A 23,866-nucleotide genomic window follows, 5' to 3' on the forward strand; every position below is an offset into this window, starting at 1 on the left:
TCATATGGTTTGGCAAAAAAGATTAAATAGATATTTCAAGGTATATAGAAATATTCAAATACATTAAATGAATATGGCATACAATACATCCCAACAAAACCCAAATGATTAGAATATAAATATTTTAGTAAAATATGTAGAATTGCTATTTGAGGTTAAATTTTCTTTTAATTATTGTTTGCTCCTTGCACAAATATTTTCTGATAAACACTAAAAAAGCCTTAGTAAAAGTATGAAAAAATATTTTAAAATACCAGTTTATATATTATTTTTCTTTTGTTTCCTTTTACAAATTAATCGGATACAATAGTTATTTGCTTTTGTATATAAATATTGCATTTAAGGAATCCAAGCACAATTATTTCGTGCAAGGACAATTTAAGAATGTCTGGCCAAAAATTCCTTGCAAAATTGAAGCTAAACAAATCACCCACCTGTATGTTAAGCCTTAAAATAAGATTTTTCCAAGTCAACTCTACTGAATTTCAATGCATACTGAGGAGGAAAAAAAAAAGGTTTATATTTAGCCTTTTATTGAGTCTCCTTAGCCATAAGTTTTCCCAAGAAACAAAATTATACACAACAGGATAAATGGATTTTTGTAGTTTCTACAAGGGTCATCTCATAGTCGTGACTTGGTCTGATATTTAAAATACCGAGAGACTGAAACACACACATTTATATTTAACTTATTTGGTATCCTTAACCAAAGAGTTTTTGAAGAAACCAACTTATCTACAATAGAATTGATTTAGAATTATTTATTTTTTTACAGGATTTTAAAATCACTGTGTATGTTTCCGGCTCAGGCTTAAGGCAGCTATCCCAAGTCAGATCTGATTAAAATAGGCCATGACCACTAAAATAGTGTATTTCTATTTTCCTGTATTTCTTCACTACAGTAACTCATCCACTGTGCCAGAAAGCTGTGACGAGGGGAATCAATATTACCAAGACGTTACCAGCAAATGGCTTAACCCACGCGGAGAAAGCACGCTCTCAGGCTACTGTGCAGGGCAGTTCAGATCCTAACTTAAAGCTTGAAACCGAAGCCCGTGCGCGCCCAAGCGCAGCGCCCGCGGGCCTTCCCGTGGGACCGGCTGGGGCAGCGCCCTGGGGCCTTGGACTCCTTCTCCCTCCGGGGGGCCGCGGGGCTCCCGCGGGGCGGGGGATGGCCGCCCCCCCCCCCCTCCCCGAGCCCCCGCGCCCGCGCGCCGCAGCCGTTGCGCCCCCAACAGCGGTCCCTGTGGCCAGGCCGGCGCCCTCGGCGCAATGCTGATCCTCCTGCTGTTCCTCGCAGGTCTCGGCCCGCTGACCACCGCGGACCACGGTACGTGGAGGCTTCGGAGGAGCAGGGAGCGCGGCCCGGGCCGGGGAGGATGACGAGCGGCCGAGCCCCGTGGGTGGAGAACTTGGAGCAGACCCGTGTGTCCCCCAGGTCCCTTCCCCGACCTTGCCCCAGAGGCCGAGCAACGGGGAGCTGGGGACGGAGGGGCCTGGGTGGGGTCCTGGGGCACTTTCCCTGCCCGGGGCTGCGGGCAAGAGGCCGCAAAGTGCATGTCTGGACAGAGGACGAGCCCCGGTCCTGCTTCTAGAGGGGCCTCTGTCTGGAGTCATTTTGGTGTATGCGTGTGATTGGAGGATGACAGAGTGACGAGAGATGCGACAATAAGGGAAAGGAGAGCAAGAAAGCTGCTTTATGCTGGAAAATATGCCTATTCCTTTTGCTCCCTACAGAGGCTCAGACACCACTGCTCCAAATTATAATGCCACGGAAGACACGGGCCAACGCCAGCAACGGGGAAGTTTCAGAAATGCATGTAATTAACAAATCACTTTCCTCTTAATATATTTTGTGTTTGATTTGTTTTGTTTGTACAGGAGTACATGACCCAAATAAATTTATACGTATCATTTGCGAAATTATGTATCAATGCTCATAGCTGCTGTGTTATGATGGGAGCCAAATATTCCAGTATTTATTTCTTTTAATTCTCAAGTAGTATATGAAAATTATCATGCAAAAAAAAAAAAAGCTTAAAATTCCTATCACTTTAAATGATGTATAGAGTCTACTGGATGGTTTTATATTTTTAAAACTGTACATTTAAACATTTATTCTCCTACAAGTGAAATCATACTAATTTATTTTGTACCATTTAAAAATAACAATATAAAATAAACATCTTCATGTTCATAGATGCCTATATATGTATGTATAGTATATATCATTTGTGAAAATGGAAGTTTATTTTTAATCAGATTAAAATAGTTGAGTAGGTATATTTTAAATTAAATACAGACACTACAGAGTTTTAAAAATATTTATTATTTTTTAAAAAGATACTTAGATTACACAAAATGTTACACACAAAAATGTAGGGGATTCCCATATGGCCCACTCCCCACCTCCCCCCCTTCCCCACATTAACAACTTCTTTCATTAGTGCGGTGTATTCATTGCAAGCAATTAACACATTGGGAACATTGCCACACAGCATGGATTATAGTTTATATTGTAGTTTACACTCTCTCCCACTCAATTCTGTAGGTTATGGCAGGATATATAATGACCGTTATCAGCCATTGCAATGTCATTCAGGACAGTTCCAAGTCCCCAAAATTCCCCCATATTACAACTCTTCTTCCCTCTCTCTGTCTCCAGTGGCCATTATCCACATTAGTGATATAATTTCTTCCAGTCCCAGAATACCAATAAGTCTATAGTAGAATACCAGTAAGTCCACGCTAGTCTGTATTTTATTCCCCAATCAGAGGATTCTGGGATGGTAATGTCCACTCCACATCTAATTGAGAGGGGTGCCTCAATCCCATATGGCTGATAGATGGAACTCTCTTGCTTGCAGTTGTAGACTCTCTCAGATCCTGGGTATGGTGGTTGTCCATCCTCACCTCCTTGTTAGTTGTTCTGGGAGAGTCCAAAGAACTGGAGAGTAGTTGTAACTCTGCTGAGGCTAGGGGTCCAGGTGGCACATGGACAGCCCAAAGATTCAAGTCTCTTGGATCTACACCTACCAACTCCAGCACCAACTATAGTTTCAAATGGAAGGGACAGAAGAGCTATGTGGAGAGAAGTCACACCATAGGACCTGGGTGTCTCCAGAGCCCTCAGGAGGCCCACTGTTTGGGGTAGTATCTACTTTGGCAGTCTATGAGATCCTGTTTTTTTTTTTTAAAGATTTATTTATTTATTTATTTTTCTCCCCTTCCCCCTCCCCTGCCCCAGTTGTCTGCTCTCTGTGTCTATTTTGCTTCATGTTCTTCTTTGTCTGCTTCTATTGTTGTCAGCGGCATGGGAATCTGTGTTTCTTTTTGTTGCATCATCTTGTTGTGTCAGCTCTCCGTGTGTGCGGCACCATTCCTGGGCAGGCTGCACTTTCTTTCTCACTGGGCGGCTCTCCTTCCAGGGTGCACTTCTTGCGTGTGTGGCTCCCCTAAGTGGAGGACACCCCTGCGTGGCAGGGCACTCCTTGCGCACATCAGCACTGCTCATGGGCCAGCTCCACATGGGTCAAGGAGGCCTGGGGTTTGAACCACAGAGCTCCCATTTTGGTAGACGGACACCCTAACCACTGGGCCAAGTCTGCTGCCTATGAGATCCTGTTAAGATGTATGTAAGCGTTACCTCTGGCATGACCTCCCAACTCACTTTGAAGACTTTTAGCCACACATACTCATTTGTCCTTACCTTTTCCCCCTTTTGTAGTCAAGGTCTCTTTCCACTTGCATTGCTTGTTAGTGTTTGGTAATAATCCCTCTGTGCCAGGAGGGCTAATCCCCGGGAGTAATGTCCCACACTGGAGGGAAGGTAATGCATTTATATGCAGCGTTTGGCTTAGAGAGAAGCCACATTTGAGCATCATGGAGGCTCTCAGGAGGTAACTCACAGGCACCCTACAGCACTAACCCAAGTTGCAATTTCAAGAGCAAAGTCTCATAAGGATAATTGTTACTATCAGGGCCCATCAATGGGCAATCCTTCTTCACTAGTCATTGCCCTGCTCTTGGGAGATTGTTGCTGTTTCATTAGGGATTGTGGCAGAGCTCCCCAGGATGGGAATTCAATATTCTTTCAGTTATTGTATGAATCTCCACCCACTGTGACAATGCCCCATGAACATTTAAACACATTTATGTACCTTATATATATGCCCAGGTGAACTTCTTCTCATGCATCCCCCATCACTGACACCCCACACCAATGATCCTCCCCTGCCACAGTTGTAACCTTACTGTCATCAAAAACTTCCTCAAAAATGAAGCCGAGAATATCGCCAATACAATGAATAGGAAAATGAAATAATAATGATAGGTTTAAACATAACAAATAAAATACATAATAATTTAGAAAAACTAAACCTAAAAAAAATTTAAAAATTGAGATATTAAAAACAATTTTTTTTGATGTTGTGCCTTTCATCACTGTAATATTCTGTTGTCATGTATGTACAGGAACATTTTTTCCCTTTCTTCCCCAGTGTCTTACTTTTTTCCATTTTATCTCAAAAGGATTTTTAGGTCACAGTAAAGTCACCTACAAAACACAGGGGACTCCCATATAACCTATATCCTCTCCATTTTCCCCCTTGCCCTATCAATAACCTTTTTATATGTGGATGGTACATTTGTTACAACTAATGTACAAATATTGAAACATAACCACTGACTTGGTCAATTGTTTCCATTATGGTCTACACTCTAGTCCATACACTTTAATAATTTTTTGATGAAATTCAACTGGCCTGTATCCATCATTACAAGATTATGCAGAACCCTTCCATTGCTCCCTAAATACCCCCACTTCCATTTACTCTATTCCTTCCTCCCACCCCCCTCCCCTATTAGGAAACACCCATGCTCTTGAAAGACACCCACTCCTCTCTTTGAGAACATATCTGGCCTTCCCAGGATGAGAGTCCAACTCTTCCCCACTCATTATGTGGGTCACCACCCAGTGATACAACACACCATGACAAAACGATCACTTACACATTCACTAGAAGACTGCCCCAGGTGTGCTCTATCCCAAATGCCCCCCCTTCATCCAACTCCCTCAACGAGTAACCCTTGCCATTTTGTCAAAAGAGCTTCCCCTACATTGTAGTTTCAACCAGGTACCCTCAAAGCCCCAGTATTTACCTGCTCCCTCCCCCAACCATACCCAGTTCCGTGGACTGTCCAAACCACCCTCCCCACACTACCCCCTTGTTAAACTTGCACCAACCAACCCAATAGCATCACTATACCTCTGTCATATTCCTTCACTACACAACTAGTCACTTCCACCTTATCATAGATTTCACCAATATGGATGTTGGTTCATAACCTTCTCCCTTTCTATTTCCTGTAAACCTATTTTCCAGACTCTAGCTCTCTGAGTCTGCTCAATTTGCTTAATTCATATCTGTGAGGTCATACAATATTTGTCCTGGCTTGCTTCACTCAACATAAGGTCCTCAAGATTCATCCATGTTATTCCGTGTGTTAGTACTGTATTCCTTCTTACAGCTGAGTAATATTCCATTGTCTGTATATGCCACATTTTGTTAATCCATTCATCTGTTGTTGGGCATTTGGGTTGATTCCGTCTTTTGGCAATAGTGAATAATGCTGCTATGAACATTGATGTGTACATATCTGTTTTTGTCCTAACTTTCAGTTCTTCTGGGTATATACCCAGCAGAGGAAATGCTGGATCATATGGCAGATCTATATTTAGTTTTTTGAGGAACTGCCAAACTGTCCCTTCTACATTCCCACCAACAGTGGATGAGGGTTCCCATTCCTCCACATCCTCTCCAACACCTGTAGTCCTCTATTTTTTTAATGGCCACCAGTCTAATGGGTATGATGATATCTCATTATAGTTTTGATTTGCATTTCCCTAATGCATCTTTTCATGTGCTTTTAAGCCATTTGTATTTCTTCTTTGGATAAGGGTCTGTTCAAATCACTTGCCCATTTTTAAATGGGTTTCCTTTTTATTTTTGAAATATAGGATTTCTTTATAAATGCTGGATATTAGGCTTCTATCAGATATAGGGTTATACCAATTATTTTCTCCCATTAGATAGGCTGTCTTTTCACTTTCTTGATAAAAAGTGGTGCAAAAGGTTTTAATTTTAAGGAGGTCCAATTTATTTTTTTTCTTTCACTGCTTGTGCTTTGAGTGTGAAGTTCATGAAACCATTTCCTATTACAAGGTCCTGTAGATGTTTCCCTACATTATCTTCCAAGGTCTTTATGGTCTCAGCTCTTACATATAAAAATTTGATCCATCCTGAGTTGATTTTTGTATAAGGTGTGAGATGGTGTTCCTCTCTCATTCTTTTGGATATGGATATCCAGTTCTCCAAGCACCATTTATTGAAAAGGCCATTCTCTCCAGTTGAGTGGGCTTGGCAGCCTTGTTGAATATCAGATGACTGTATATGATAGGATCTATTTCAGAACTCTCAATTTGTTTCCATTGGTTGGTATGTCTATCCTTGTGCCAATACCATGCAATTTTGACCTCTGTAACTTTTGTAGTAAGTTTTAAAATCAGGTAGCGTGATTCCTCCTATTTCATTTTTCTATTTCTATATGTCTTTGGCTCTTTGGGCCCTCTGGCCCTTTCAAATAAATTTCATAGTTATTTTTTCCAATTTGGTAAAAAATGCTTTGTTGATTTTTATCAGGATTGCATTAAATCTGTAGATCAGTTTGGGTAGGATAGACATCTTAATAATGTTTAGTCTTCCCATCCATGAACAGGGAATATTCTTCCATTTATTTAAGTCTTCCTTGATTTCCTTTAACAGTGTTGTGCAGTTCCTTGTATGTAAGTCATTTACATCTTTAGCTAAATTTAACTAAATTTTATTGATCCACTCGAAGAACCAGCTTTTGGTTTTGTTTATTTATTCTAGAGTTTTTAAAATTTTCTATTTCATTAATTCTGCTCTAATCTTTGTTATTTCCTTCTTTCTATTTCCTTTGTGGTTGTTTTTGTTTTTCTAATTCATCTAGGTGTGCAGTTAGGTCTTCAATTTTAGCTCTTTCTTCTTTTCTGGTATATGCATTTATGGCTATGAATTACCCTCCCAATACAGCTTTATTGCATCCCATAGGTTTTGATATGTTGTGTTGTCATTTTCATTCGTTTCAAGGTAGTTACTGATTTCTTTTGTAATTTTCTCCATGATCCACTGTTTGTCTAAGAGTGTGTTGTTTAACTTCCATATCTTTGTGCCTAATCTGGTTCTCTAGCCCTAACTGATTTCCAGCTTCATTCAATTGTGATAAGAGAAATTATTTTGCATAATTTCAATCTTTCTGAATTCATTGAGAGTTGTTCTATGGCCTAGCATGTGGTCTATGTTGGAGAATGCTCCATGTGCACTCGATAAGAAAGTATATCCTGCTGTATTTGGGTGTAGTGTTTTGTATATGTCTGTTAGGTCCAGATCTTCTAATGTATTATTCAAAGACTTTGTTTCTTTATTGATTTTCTGTTGAGATGTTCTGTCTAATGGTGATAATGATGTATTAAAGTTCCCCATTATAATTGTAGAGGCATTTTAAATGTATCGTCTTCCACATCACTAATACTTTCCTCTGCCTGTTCAACTTTGCTGTATGTGCTTTCAGTGCTTTTTTATTTATTGGATTGTGCCTTTCATCACCTTCATATTATTATCTTTTTATGTATGTTTACAATTTCTTCAGTATGTTCTCCCAGTGTCTTCTTAATATCGTTAATCTCTTCCTTCACTTCATTAAGTTGGTTCATGATATTTGTTTGGACAGCTCTGATTAGTCGTTCAATGGTTTGCATCTCTTCCTGGTATTTAGTTTGCTCATTGGACTGGGTCATGTCTTCCTGTTTCTTAGTATGCTTTATAATTTTTTGTTGGTGTTTCGGCATTTCCTTATTTTGATGGGTTTATTCAGTTGATTAGTTTCTCTATCTACTCTAGGGTTTTATTTAGTTGCTACTTTTTTGTGCAGGGTAAGTTCTCTCTTTAACACTCCGTTCCTCCTTTTCTATTTCCTTGCTGTTGTCTTTGTTCCCTGAAAGAAAGATTAGGACAAGAGAAAGGAAATGAGGTAAGAAGAGAAAAAGTAGTAATGATAGTACAAAGTAGAAGAGGAACCCTATAATACCTAGGAAAATGAGTAATTAACTCATGTAAGAAGTACAGAGGAATAAGAATAAGAAAGTGGGGTATAAACAATGAAATGAAAAACCCAAACAGAAGAAATATCTAGAATGAATTAAAAAGGCCATGATAACAAGAGAGGGAAAGAGAAAAGACAATAAGAAAAAAAGTTAAAAAAGGAAACAGAATAGAGGAGATAGAAATAAAAATAAGAAAAACTGAAGACTAAACAAAGAAAGGGGGAACGTAAGAACAAAAACAATGCAGAAGACAGGAAGATGAAGGAAGGAAAAGAAAGAGTATAGGTAGATGATATTGGTATATAAATAAGGGAAAACAAAGGAAGGAGGAAACACAGCAAATAAGAACCAAGACAGCAGCAACTAACTTAAAAAATGGAGGGGGGGCAGCGAAAGAGGGAAAAAGAAAAAAAAAAGAACAAAATAATACTCAAGCAAGCAATCAAACAAAAACTTTGGAAAAACAGCCTTCCCTCTTATGCCCCTGAGGAGCTTCTCAGGCAGCCCTTGTTCATCAATCAATTACCCTACAGCCTGCCTGCCCTCTGCAGGTTTTGAATTGGGTTTTAGCAAGTGAACTAAGTTAAAATTAAAGAAAGGAACCTTTTTAAAGAAAAATAAGAGACCCAAGAGAAGCTAATACAAAACTAATGTCTCTGTGTTCCCTGTCCTAAAGTATTAGCTGGGTGTTTGATAACCCGGTGGATCACTACTCTAAGGAGAGCCTGGAATTGAGCCAGGGACCTTGTATATTCCAAGAGACTCCTCTAGTGAGCTAAGTTTTCTCGTTGGGTCTGTTACCTAGAGAGCTATCCAGTCACTTACCCGAGGGCAGGGTTGACTCATTGCAGTTGGAGAGATTACTGCTGATTAGGTGCTTATCAGTCCCTGCCTCCTTTCTGTTCTTACTGCTTTCTCTCCCAGGCAGCTGGACAGGATAACTTGTGTGATCGGATCCCCCCTCGCCTCTCCTGGTCAGGTTGAGTTCCCTTCTGAAATTCAAATGGGACCCTGGCATCCGAACTCACCATGGAGAAATGATTCTCAACCCTCTTCCGGACCGCCCACTCTTCCCAGGGGACCCTAAATAGGCCCTTGGAAGGTTATTAAGAGCTTCCTACTGCCCACCTCTTGTAGGGGAGTTGCAATTTTGAATAGTTTTCAGCACTGGACCGGTCAACTGCCTGATTCCACCATCTCCCAGCCCAAGTTCCTTTCTTCCAGGTCAGCTGGTAAATCAGGCTGCCTAAGCAGATTCGTCTCTCTCCTCTTCCTCAGGGCCATCTCTTGCCAGTAGGTATGTTCCCTAAGTTCAGAGGGGGTCCAGGTAACCAAACCCACAGAAAGGAAACCCCTCTCCATCCTTCACCAGAACTTCTTAATTCTGGTGAACACTCTGTCTCTCTTGGTGGCTGGTAGGAATCGGGGGTTCCCATGGCTTGTTGCCTTGAGGGTGGGGCTTAGCTGCTAATAGTTTCCAGCCACCGGCCGAGAAACGCATGGTTTTCCCTTGTGCTTTTTATCTCTTTGTCCTGTTCCTCCAGATACATGCCCTGGAGCCTCCGGCTCTGTGGGTTCCCAAAACACCTCACTCAGGCGGGATCTTGCCCCTTCTCAGCCATTTTTTTGTAAGAGAGGTGGTGAGTGCCCACTTAAACTGACGCCATCTTGCCAAACAATCACCAAGACTATGGAGTTTTGATGCAAGTGAAAAGTCACCCCAGTTTTTAAAGTTGTAATCGTTAGTAAATTTGAACAAAATGAATTTTAGAGATATTCATGCTCACACACCGACACACATACACACATAAAGGGATCATGAGTGTCAACATTGGGCTTTTCATTTATTTATACAGTTAAGGCTATTGTTATGACATTAAATATGGTTTTACATGCAAGCTCTGAGGAAAATATGAGATGCAAATTTTCAGAGACTAAGTGGTCTGTCTGATTCCCTCCCTTTCTTTCACATCCCAAAAAACCAAACCTAATGATTATGTGTATGAAAACTCTTACACCAGAAATTTAAATTGCCAGAGAGCTTAAAATGTTTGAGAGAGCAATAAACATATATTGGGAAAACGCTAACTAAAAGTAAAGCTGGGTATCCATAATATCAGGAAGAAATCCAACAGATCTTAGATGAATACACACATGCACACATAGCTTATGAGGGATAGCATGATTATATGATGATAAACTATAAAGATGGAAATAGGTTGAAATACAAGAATGATGAAAATTTCATTAATATCCTAGTCATAAGGAAGCTGGCATGAATAAAGTAATATCAGAGAAAGTAGATGGCTGGGCAAGGACGTTTCCAGGATAAAGAGGAGCTTCTTGTAAAGATAAAAGGCTTAGTGCATTAAGAAGGCATAATGATCCTAAAGATATTTGTGTCTAATAAGAGCACATTCAAAAAGAAAAGCAAGAACTTACAGAAGTGAAAGAAGTAAATGATAAAGCAATTAGAGGGGACTCAATGGGGATATAGAAGACTGGAGATACTAATTGTCATCTTGAGTTTAACTGGCATTTGTAGAACATAGGACATGGGTATTGAATTTTTGTCAAATTCCTTTTCTGTAGTTATGGTTATTGCTTATTTTAAGTCTGCCATCTTGGTGTTTGTTTTCTTTTCCCCCCACACATTTCTTTTGTCTGAGAATCTCACAATGTTTGATTATGATTTGATTCATGAAAGTGTTTGAATTTGTAGGCTAAAAATGTTGCCCACAAAATCCCTTAGTCAAATGGATTTATTGGAAGATTTTAGACAATATTTAAGGAAAGAGAATAGGTCTATTTTTTCAGAGAATAAAATATAAGTTAACTAATCCTCCAGATATATTTAATCACATATGAAAATATTAATAAGGTAAAAATAGCAAACTATTGGAAAACATTTATGATCAAGTAAGTTTTCCTGGTCTGGAAGGGTACTATAATATTAGAAAAATTTATTAAATTAACTCACCACACTAACATATTAAGCAAAGAATCAGTAAGTGAACCTAGAAGAGAAAATAAAACCAGAAAGTGGATTTTAGAAAATTACTCCCACATTAATACACACACTCATTCCCACACTAATACACACACACACATATACACACATTGAGAAACAGCCTCAATGTGATTTAAATGGATCTAAGTATCAAAAACAGTACCAGGAAAACCATATCATACTTAATATTTTGAATATTTAGAGCATTCCATTCTAGGGCCAGCAAAAGAAAAGGATGCCCACTATTTCCATTTTTATTCAGTAATTTACAATATAGAAATCAAGAAAAAGGAATATAAAATAAATAAGGCTTAAAAAATAAGAGAAGCTATTTTTTTAAACTGATTATATGATGGATTAGATTAGAAGTCTGAGAGATTTCACACATAAACTATTGAAACTAAGTAAAAAACTTGGCAGAGAATAGCTGGGCCCTAAAAAATGCATTACTCTGTATGATAATGGTGAGAAAACTGAAAAGCATTTAGGGAAGCTGATGCTTTCTAGTCAACATCACTTCTAGCACTTCTGAACTGAGATAAATCCAACTTCTTGGTATCTTTAATTTCTTTTAATTATAAAATGGGTATAAGAATAAAATCATATTTAACTCATATGTATATTATGACTTTACAAGTCTTAACATTTAATGAAGTGCTAAGCCACAGTGTATAGAAATTATATTTTTTATGTTTATTGTTATACTTAGTGAGATATGAGTAGAATTTATTGAAACCCAGTCTTCTGCCTTAAGTAACTGGGTATATAACCATGCCATTACCTGATATCCAGAATCTATAAGGAAAATTACCCATTTTTATTCACAGGCAATAAAATAAAGGAATGATAATATTAGAAGTAATATTTTATCAGTTTTCTTCCCCTACCGTTTATGGTAAATTAGTTATAAAATGCATCATGGAATACATCGATTTGGTGGGCATCTTTACATTAGAAAAATCACTGGAAATTACAACTTGCATTTTATCCTTAATGGCATGTCTCAATTTCTTATGAATATAAAATAAGAAAAAACTACATATTACATCAAAATAAACCTTACTGGATCAGAACTAAAAAGAAAAAAAGAAAACATCAAAAACAAGCTGGTGCAACTATACCATTCTAACAAAATTTAAGGAAAAGTACTTTTAGAGATAAAAGGGCATTTATTATTGATGAAAGGATCACATTTATTGGGAAGATATCACCATATTAAATATGTTTGCACTCTACACAAGCTCAAAAATACATAAGGCAAAATATTATAAAATAAAAAAAGAAACACATCCATAATAATTGTGGGAGATACCAAGACACCTTTAAAAACAGCTGTAAGGTTACAGAAGACTGAAAAACACAACAAAGCAGCTTTAAAATGACGTACAAAAGTTCATTGAATGACAAAGTTCATGTTCTTTGCAAATGCACATGGAACATTTACCAGACTCAACCATGTGCTAAGATTAATTAAAGCATATGGTTTATGATTTCACAGGTTGGGTTCAGTCTCTTGAGCTTATTAGGGAATGCCCTTGTGATTATCACATGTGGAAGCAAGCAGGACTGAGAGGAGACATTAAATGACAATTGAGTCTCAATAAAGTGTGAAGCTTGGATGTCCATCAGAAATATCAGGAGTTGGACTGAGCTTCTCACTTAATGGGGGCTGTCCTCGGAAGTTGTGAAAGTTGCATGAAGTGATCCCCTACAGCTGAGGGAATCCCCAAAGAGAACAGAAAGTTGACTTACTCCCAGAAGCACCGCCAACAGCTGGGGGTAGGAGGAAGGCTGGGGTTTGGGAGAATAATTCACTTAGTCTTAAATGAGTATCTATGTTCCATTACTTAAGTTTCAATTTATTTGTGCTGGCAACTGGAATGTAGAAGAAAGGTGATAAGATTCAAGTTTTTTGAAAGATTACTGTGCATTTCGGAGTGTAATCTTCATTTAATGAAGGGTAATGATTGATGCTCTTAGTTTTGAAATAGATTTAGAAATCCTTGATTTTATTTAAATTTAATTATAATTATCATTCTTTCAATACTGAAGATATAATATACTTGTATATGTATACATAATTTTGAGACATACAGGATGCCATCCATATGAAAGAGTATATATGTTTCAAAATAGTTTATATTAAAATTGACTTTTTTCTTTTAAGTATTTGGATTTTTTAATAATTACCTTTCTCTGAATACCTTGCTGCAGGTAACTTATGTCATCAAAATTAGCGGGAAAACATACACTCTTCAACTTGAAAAGCAGTAAGTCTCCATTCTTCTTTTCACACAGTTATTAGTTTCTTAAATTTTCTTCTTTTTTTTTCTAATGATAAGCACTATACTGATTTTATTTTTTTTTTAATTTTTTTATTGACTTTGTAATAATATTACATTAAAAAATATATATATATGAGGTCCCATTCAACCCCACCACCCCCACCCCACCGCTCCCCCCCCAGCAACACTCATTCCCATCATCATGACACATCCATTGCATTTGGTAAGTACATCTTTGGGCACCTCTGCACCTCATGGTCAACGGTCCACATCATGGCCCATACTCTCCCCCATTCCATCCAGTGGGCCCTGTGAGGATTTACAATGTCCGGTGATTGCCCCTGAAGCACCATCCCCACTACTTTAAATTTAGCATAAGAAGAGCATGCATGTTGTATTTATTTTAAAATCTGTAATTTGGTGGCGAACTGAAACAGTCAGAAAATAGAATACGGGTTTCCAGGACCATAGCAGGTGTACGGAATGAGGAGGTAATGCTTAGTTGGTAGAGTTTCTGTTTGGGGTGATGGAAAAGTTTTGGTAATGGATGGTGGTGATGGTAGTCCAACATTGGGAATATTATAATTAACACCACCAAATTACATATTTTAATTTCTGGTACTTTGCATCTGTTGGCTTTTATAAAGGGGATTCATTTGGAATAAAAGCTTGCTGTTCCAAGGTCATGAAAAGTCCAAATGAGGCTTACTATCAGAGATGCTTTCTCATAAAGTCAGCGACTGTTGATCCTGGTGTTTTGCCACATGGTGAAGCAAGGTGGCACCGATCTCTGCCCAGGTTTCAGCTTTCCCCTCTGGGTTCACACTTTCCTCTTGAGCTCCACCATGGCTCCAGTTTCTTGGGGCTTCCGGCTGACGTGATCCTGTAGTCCTCTCTCTCATGGCACAGGGCTCGTTTCTTTCCGTGCCTGCTGTATTGGTCTCAGCTGCTCTGCTCTCTTCCCAAGTTCAGCTGTAAGCTACCAGGCAAACTGCTCATCTCTCCCCGGGGTATCAGCTGTTTGAGCCTCTCCTCTCTGTTACATGGCAGGACCAAAAATGGCAGCGCTCTCTTCCTGTGTCTGTCTGAGTGAGTCTGTTTATATTAGACCCAGCACTGGGTGGGGACTCAACTTGAGTGACGCCTCACTGATGTAGTCCAAGAGAAAGCCCTAGAGCAATGTCATCAAGTAATCGGATCAATGGCTCCTCAACTGAATTCAATGCAATCAAAGGGTATCACACCCAGAGGAACAGATTAGTTTACAAGCATAGTCTTTCTCTTTTTGGGACTCATAAAATAATCTCAAGCTGCCACACTGTCCTTTGAATTTGCTTATTCTAATTATTGCATAAAAGTGAGCTCATATGATATTTGTCCTTTTGAATCTGGCCTGTTTCATTCCACTGAGGTCTTCAGGGTTCATCGATGTTGTCACATGTATGAGAACTTCGTTCCTTTTTACAGCTGAATAATATTCCACTCAATGTATATACCACATTTTGTTTATCCATTCTTCTGTTGATGGACACTTGGGTTGCTTTCACCTTTTGGTTATTGTGAATAATGCTGTTATGAACATCGGTGTGTTAATATCTGCTTGAGTCCCTGCTTTCAATACTTTTGGGTATATAACTGGAATCGGGCTTGTTAGATCATATGGTAATTGTATACATAATTTTCTGAGGAATAACTGAACTGTTTTTCACAGAAGATGCACCATTTTACATTCCCACCAGCAATGAAAGAGTGTTCCTATTTCTCCACATCCTCTCTAATACTTGTTATTTTCTTTTTTTTAAAAAATAGTAACCATTCTAGTGGGTGTAAAATGGCATCTCATTTTGTTTTTGTTTTTTTATCCCCTCCCTTGTGACTTTTTGTGTGCTGTCTGCTGTCTGTGTCCATTTGCTGTGCGCTCTTCTGTGTTTTTGCTTGTCTCCCTTTTGGTTGCGTCACCTTGCTGAGTCAGCTCTCTGCGGCATTCGTGGGCTAGGCAGCACTCTGCAGCACCCGGGCCAGCGGCTCCGTGCAGTGTGCGGGCAAGCCTGCCTTCACAAGAAGACCCCGGGACGCCAACCCAGGGCCTCCCATATGGTAGACAGGAGTCCAACTGATGGAGCCACAGCTGCTTCCCCTTCATTTTGGTTTTGTTTTTCTTTCCCCTAATGACTAATGATTCTGAGCATCTTTTCATGTAGTTACTGACCATTTATGTACCTTCTTTGTAGTAAGATGTATTCAAGTCTTTGCCCTTTTAAAAAATTTTCTTTCCGTTGTTAAGGTAAAGGATTTTTAAAATATATTCTGGATATTCCACCTTTATCAGCCATACGGTTTCCAAATATTTATTCCCATTGTATAGAATATTACTTTACTTTCATGATAAAGTCTTTTGAGGTCCAAAAGGTTTTAATTTTGATGAGGTTCCATTTATCTATTTTTTATTAATGTTTTGTTGATTGAGCTCTGGGTGTAAAGTCTAAGAAACCATTGACTAACACAAGGACCTGAAGACTATATATCTTTTAGAAGTTTCATAGTTTTGGGTCTTATATTTAGATCTTTGATCCATTTTGAATTGATATTTGTATAGGTCATGAGGTAGGAGTCCTTCTTTTTTTGCAAGTGGAGATCTGTTTCCCAGCACCATTTGTTGAAGAGACTATTCTTTCCCAATTGAGTGGTGTTTGCCGCCTTGTCGAAAATCAGTGGCCACAAATGTGAGGGTTGATATCTAAGCTTTCAGTTCAATTCCCTTGGTCTATATGTCCATCCTTGTGCTGGTACCATTCTGTTTGGATTACCATGTCTTCATAGGAAATACTAAGATTGGGAAGTATAACTCCTGCCACTTCATTCCTCTCATCAAGATGGATGTATTTTTTTATTTTTAAAGAAGCTTTAGATTACATAAATGTTACAATGAAAATATAGGGGATTCCCATATACTGCTCCCCATTTCCCTTCCACATGTTCCCCCCTTAACAACATCTTTCATTTGTGTGGTACATTGTTAACAATTTATGAACACATGTTGAAGCATTGCTACTAAGCATGGTCTATAGTTTACATTATGCTTTACACATAGCACCACACAATTTTACAGATTTTGACAAATTGTATTATGGCCTGTATCCATCGTTATAATATCATGCAGAACAATTCCAGTAGCCCCCAAAAACCCCATGTTACACCTATTCTTCCCTCTCCCTCCCCTTAGAAACTCTGGTGACTACTGCCTTTATGTCAATGTTCAAAGTTCTTCATTATTAGAATAATAAGTCTACTTTAGTCCACTGTCGCATTCCTACTGAATGTTTTGTTCATTCCTCTATCTTGATCATTTTGGGATGATGTTGCCCACTCTGTTTCTGATTAAGAGGGGACTTAGATGCCATGGGGAAGATGGCTTGAACTGTTTTGCTTGCAGTTGTAAATTCTGTTTTTTTTTGGATGGGCATTGTCCACCATCATCATTTTGTTAGTTGTCCTGGGTGAGTCTGATGAACCGGAGAGTAGGTGTTGGCTGCAAATTAGCTCAGATTTGGGGCTCATCCAGCATATGAACATTTGGAAGATTTAAGTCTCTGGGACATATATATATTCAATGGGTACGGTGCTAATTATAGGTTCAAATAAAAGGGGCAGAAGAACCATGTGTAGGAAAATTATAAATGATATAATATGTATAAATGCTATGATCAATTGGGGAGATAAATTACCATATATACCGAGGTAAGGCCCACTGATAGGGTACTGATCTCCTGGGGTAGTTTTCCCTGCTTATAATGTCTAGATGCCTCCAGAGCCCTCAGGGGCACCCCTGCTTGAGGCACTGTTTACTCTGGCAGTCAGTGGGATCCTCTTGAGATATGCATATTGGCTTTTCCATTTCTGCAAAGAAGGTTATTGGAATACATGCCCTTTATCATGTTGATGAAGTTTCCTTCTATTTCTAGAGTTCTAAGTGTTATTATCAAGAAGGGGTGCTAGATATTGTCAAATGCCTTTTTGGTCTCAGTTGAGATGATCATGTGGTTTTTTCCCTCCATTGTGTTAATATGGTGTATTACATTAAGAGATTTTCTTATGTTGAACCAAATTGCTTCCCAGGGGTAAAACTCATTTGATCATGTATAATTCTTTTAATATGCTCATGCGTTCAGTTTGCTAGTATTTTGTTGAAGATTTTGGCATCTCTGTTCATAAGGGATATTGGTCTATGGTTTTATTTTCTTTTATTTTTATCTGGCCTTGGTATGAGGGTGATATTAGCATTGTAGAATGAATTAGGGATTGTTCTTTCCTCCTCAATTTTTTGGAAGATTTTGAGCAGAAATGGAGTTGTCTTTTTGTAATGTTTGGTGGAATTCTCCTGTGAAGCCATCTGGTCCTGGGGTTTTCTGTTTTTGATTACTGACTCAATCTCTTTATGATTGTGGTTTTTTGTTGTTGTTGTTGAGATCTTCTATTTCTGCTTGAGTCAATGAAGGTGATTTGTGTGTTTCTAAGTATTTGTCCATTTCATCTAGGTTATCTATATTAGTGGCATACAGTTGTTCATAGTATCCAGTTATACTCTTTTTAGTGGGGACAGTGGTAATGTCCTGCTTCTCATTTTCTGATTTTCTGTATTTGTGTCCTCTCTCTTTTTCTTTGTCTTCCAGCTAAAGGTTTCTCAATTGTATTGATCTTTTAAATATCCCCAATTTTGATTTTGTTGATTCTCTTAATTTCATTTTGTCTGCTCACCTTGGGTTTAGTTTTCTCTTTTCCTATTTCTTCTCATTTTGAGGTTACATCTCTAATTTGAAGTTCTTATCTGTGAATGTAAACAATTAGAGCTATATATTTCCCTCTCAGCATTGTCTTGGCTGATCTCAGATGTTTTTGGTATGTTGTATTTTCATTTTCATTCACCTTACTGTACTTCCTCATTTCACCCATTGGCTGTTGAAGAGTATGTTGCTTAATTTCCACATATTTGCTAATTTTACACTTCCTCCCTATTATTCATCTAGCTTCCTTCCTTTCTGGTCAAAGAACATGTATGATATGATTGCAATGTTTTTGAATTTATTGGGACTTGTTTGGTGACCTAACATATGGTCTGTCCTGGAGAATGATCTATATGCAGTTGAGAAAAATGTGTATTCTGCTTTCTTTTGAGTGAAGTGTTCTATAGATGTATGTTGTCTATTTGGTTTAGACTATTGTTCCTTACTGATGAGTTGATCTGTCAATTATTGAAAGTGATATATTAAAGTCTCCTATTATTAATGTAGAACCATTGACTTCCTCCCTTCAAATTTGTCTGTATCTGCTATTAGGTGCATATATATTGATAATTGTTCTATCTTCTTGTTAAATTGTATATAATGACTACCTTTTTTAGAATTTTAATTTAATTTTTAAAATTGTTTTTCTTTTAAAGTTAATAGATCACACAAAATGTTACATTAAAAAACTAAGAGGTTCCCATATACCCCACTCCCCACCCCCACCGTTTTTTAATTGTTTTTTTGAGGATGCGTAGATACAAAAAAATGCTACGTTAAAAAATATGAGGTTCCTATATACCCCCACACACACACACCCCACTCCTCCCACATCAACAACCTCCTCCATCACCATGGCACATTCACTGCACCCAGTGAACACCTCCCACAGCACTGCTGCCCCACAAGGATAATAGTTTACATTGTAGTCTACATTCTCTCCCACCACATGCAGTGGGTTATGGCAGGATATACGATGTCCAGCGCCTGTCCCCTCAATATCATTCAGGACAACTCTGAGTCCCAAAAATGCCCCACTTCATACCCCCTTCTCCCTCTCCTTGTTCCCAGCAACCACTGTGGCCACTTTCTCCACATGAATGCTACAATTTCTTCCATTACATTAGTCACAATAGTTCTATAGTAGAATATCAGTAAATCCATTCTAATCCATATTTTATTCCTCCATTCTGTGGACCCTGGGATGGTGATGTCCACTCCATCTCTAGATCAAGAGGGGGCTTAGATTCCACATGGATAATGGATGCAATTCTCCTGCTTGCAGTTGTAGGCACTCTCGGTTCCCTGGTGTGGTGGTTGACCATCTTCACCTCCCTGTTAGCTGACCTGGGTAAGTCCAATGAAGCAAAGAATAGGAGTTGCAACTCTGCTGAGGCTCAGGGCCCAGCTGGCACATGGACAGTCCAGAGATTCAAGTCTCTTGAGTACACACCAACCCTAGCATCAACCACAGGTTCAGTAAAAGTTATAGTTACAAATGACAACTGAGGGAATGCTGAGTTCCTACCCAGGGGAGCTCTATCACATTCCCCAATGGACAAGCAACAATCCCCCAAGTGCAACAGCAAAGACCAATGAAGTAGGATGGTCCAATGATGAGCCCTTGATACTGATGACTATTCTTATGAACCCATGTGCCTGAAATATGATCTAGACCTAGAGCTGCAGGGTGCCTAAGAGTTACCTCCTAAGAGCCTCCATGTTGCTTAAATGTGGCCACTCTCTAAGCCAAACTCAGCATGTAAATGCATTACCTTCCCCCCATTGTTGGACATGACTCCTGGGGATGAGCTGCCCTGGTGCTGAGGGATTATTACCAATCACTAACTGGTGATGCAACTAGAAAGAGACCTTGAATAAAAGGGTCAACTCAGACCAGCAGACTATCTCAGCCTACATGTAGGATCATGTGTTAGAAACTGCTGTTTGACCTTGAATAAAAGGGGGAAATAGAAAAGACAAATGAGTTTATATGGCTAAGAGACTTCAAAAAAGAGTTGGGAGGTCTTCAGAGGGGTTGTGCTTATGCATGTCTCAGCAGGATCACAGAGACTGCCAAAGTAGATACAATCCCAGGTACTAGTGCTCCTGAGGGCTATGGAGACACATAGGTTTCTATGGTATTGGAAGATGGCTCTAGTGTTCAGGGCCATATCAGTGGGCCCTACTTTGGAATTTATGTCCTGAGTGTGGTAGAGTTGGACTCAGATGTGACCTTTCTACACATGCACCTTCTGTCACTTTTATAATGACCATCTTTGTCCTTCATAACCCTTTTGACTTAGTCTATTTTATCTGATATTAGTGTAGCTATCCCAGCTCTTTTTTGGTTACTACTTACACAGTATATTTTCCCCATTCTTTCATTTTCATCCTATTTGTATCTTTGAATTTAAGTAAGTCTTTTGCAGACAGAATATAGTTGGTTTATGCTTTTTTTATGCATTCTACCAATCACTTCTTTTGAATGGAGAGTTTAATCCATTTACTTTTAAAGTCACTATTCAGAACTTCTGCCATTTTGCTGTTTAACCTTTGCCTTTTTTTGTCTTTCCAATCTTCGGTTAATGCCTACTTTTATATGTATGTTTTTTTTGTGTGTGTGTGTGAGTATTGTACTACATTTAGTGTCTTCTTTTTTCTCTCTAGATATTAACCTCCACAGACAGGTTATGTTTTATGATTTCAATATTAAAAAAATTTTTCAGACTTCTCTTGTCACCTAACAGGTTTATTCTAAATAATGTCCATGTGCACTTGAAAAGAATTTGTATGGGTTGTTATTGCTGGGTGAGGTGTTCTATATATTTCAGCTAGATCTAGTTGGTTTATAGTGCTATTTAGATTTTTATTTCCATATTGATATTCAGTTTAGATATTGTATCTAGTATTTGAAGTGGGTTATTGAAATCTTCAGCTCTTATTGTAGATCAGTCTATTTCTCCCTTCAATTCTGTAAATTCTGGTGCTCTGCTGTTAGATGCTTATGTTTTTATAATTGTTAAAAGTTCTTGTTGAATTGACACTTTAAGAAAATATTATAATATCCCTCTCTGTTTCTTGTAACAGTTTTTTTACTTAAGTATATTTCATCTGATATTAATATAGCCGACTCTGCTCTCTTTTGATTACTATATGCATGAAATACTTTTCCTGTCCTTTCACTTTAAACCTATCTATCATGGATCTAAAATGAGTCTCTTGAAAGCACCATATAGTTGGGTCTTGTTTCTTTACCCATTCTGCCAATCTCTGCATTTTTTTTGAAGAGTTTAATCCACTTACCCTTAAGGAAATTATTGATAATCAAGATTTACTTCTGCCATTCGCTATTTTAAAAAATTCTTGTCTTTCTTCCACTTTCCTTCCAATACTGCATTCCCTTTTGTTTAGATGATCCCTTTATAATAAGCCAGTCTGCATCACTTATCCGTCTTGTGTAGGCTTCTAAAATATTTTCTTTATGCTTACCATGGGTATTACATTTAGCATCCTAATTCTGTGACAATTCACTATGTGTTGATTCTAACTTCAACAGCTTACACATACACAGTAGCTATATCTCTCTGTCCTTCTTTTTTTGCTGTTCTTATCAGAAATTACATTTTTATGCATTGGGTGCCCAGTGAGAAAGATTTATACTAATATTTTATACATATAAATTTTAGAAGTCTTTAAAAAGTAAAATACGGCATTACAAATGAAAAATGAAATAGTAGTGGTATTTATATTTATCTGTAATATTATTTGCACCAGACGTATTTATCTTCACCTAGCATTGAGATACTGTCTATATTCTTTTCCTTTCAATATGCAGGACTTTCTTTGGCATTTGTTCAAGGTATGTTCTAGTAGTCACAAACTCTCTCAGCTGTTGTTTTAATGGAAATGTCCTAATTTCTCCCTCATTTTTGAAGGACAGCTTTGTCAGGTATATTATTTTTAGGTAACAGTCTTTTTATTTCTTTCAGTACATTAAATAACTCAGACAGCCTTCTGGTGTCAATGTTTTTAATGGAGAAATAGGATGTTAATCTTACTAGGGATCATTTACATGAGGTGTGTCACTTCTTTCTTGCTGTTTTTAAGATTCTGTCCTTGTCTTTGAGATTTGACAGTTTGTACATAATGTGTCTCAGTGAAGATCTGCTTTGGTTCATCCTGCCTGACATTCATTGAACGTCTTGGATTTATATATTCATATCTTTCATCAAATTTGGGAAGTTCTCTGCTATTATTTCTCTTGGTATTTTTTCTGGCCTTTATCTCTCTCTTCTCCTTTTGGGTCTCCTATGATACATATATTGGTACACTTGATCATATCCCACAGGTTTCTTAAGCTCTGTTAAAGTTTTTGTTCATTCTTTTTTCTTTCTAATTCTCCACATGAAGACACTTTCAATATTCTTGTCTTTGAGGTCACTAATTCTCTCCTCTGCCTCCTCCAATCTATGCTTGAACCCTGCTGCTGTAATTTTCATTTCAGTTATTGTACATTTCAGTTCCAGAATTTCCATTGAATTCTTTATAATTTCAATTTTATTATTGAAATTCTCCTTTTGTTCTTATATTGTTTTCCTGATTTCCTTTAGTTGATTGTCCATGTTTTCCTTTAGTTCATTGATCCTGTTTATGAAAGTTGTTCTAAGATCTTTGTTAAATAATTCCAGAGATTATGCTTCCTCCAGAATATATTCCATCAAATTCTTTTTTTCATGTGTCTTAATCATATTTTCCTTCATCCTTGTATGTTTTATTATTTTTTCTTGAGAACTATATACACTGTGTGATTGGTGTGGTGACTCTGAAAATCTAATTCTGTCACTCCTCAGTCCACCAGATGAAGATCAATAAGAAAGAAAAAAGAAAATAAGAAGGAGTAAGAGAAAAATAACCCAGAGGAAAAAAGTTATGTACCACCTTTCCAAGTCTCTTTTTATGGTCTGGTAGGAAGCCATCATCCCTGACCATCCTTCAGTGATCCACTAGACCCAAAAATACAAAACAGAGAAAGAAGAGTAAGATGAGGAAGAAGAACCACTCAACCAAAAAGGAAAAAGAAACAGCACAAAGAGGTGTATTGGCCCTTTATTTCCCAGTAGGTACTGGTATAAGGTCAGAAGATGCTATTTTTGAGAGAAAGCAATGCTAGCATCTGTACCAAGCTTTCAGGTATCTATCAGGCTAAACAACATAAAGAGAATGAAGAAATCCAACCAATATAAAAGTACACCAGACATGTTGTGATATTAGAAGCCTCTCCTGCAGAAAAGGCTTACACTAAGGCCAGAAACTATGCTGGACCCAGACTAGGAAACTCCTACACAGAAGGACAAAGACAAGCAAACAAATACCACCACCAACAACAAAAAACAGTCAAAGGAGCTTCATTAGCTCTTTATATTCAGGTGGTAGATTGGAAGTGCTCAGAAGGCTGAACCTGGGGACTGCCTCTATGTTGATCCCACAGGGATCCGTGAGACTGACCTTGACCTTCAACCCCAGGTTTTAGAGATAGGTTTCTCTGTCATCCTTTGCCCCAGCCAGTTGCTCCCAGAATCTGGGACATGTTGCTACAGACACA

The 23,866-nt window shown here is 38.2% G+C and overlaps 1 protein-coding gene across 1 annotated transcript in view; it reads left to right on the forward strand.

Annotated features, from left to right (window-relative positions):
• Positions 1-1,241: 1,241 nt before the first annotated feature.
• Positions 1,242-23,866, forward strand: part of LOC131276532 (A disintegrin and metallopeptidase domain 3-like) — a gene marked incomplete at its 3' end in the record, with an annotated part of 109,543 nt that continues 86,918 nt past the window's right edge. The window contains exons 1-3 of the mRNA XM_058289817.2: positions 1,242-1,330; positions 1,738-1,820; positions 13,410-13,465. Coding sequence (XP_058145800.1) covers positions 1,273-1,330; positions 1,738-1,820; positions 13,410-13,465 — 197 coding nt within the window. The remainder of the gene's footprint in view (positions 1,331-1,737; positions 1,821-13,409; positions 13,466-23,866) is intronic.

Source organism: Dasypus novemcinctus, chromosome 29 (assembly GCF_030445035.2).
Source record: "Dasypus novemcinctus isolate mDasNov1 chromosome 29, mDasNov1.1.hap2, whole genome shotgun sequence".
NCBI lineage: Eukaryota > Metazoa > Chordata > Mammalia > Cingulata > Dasypodidae > Dasypus > Dasypus novemcinctus.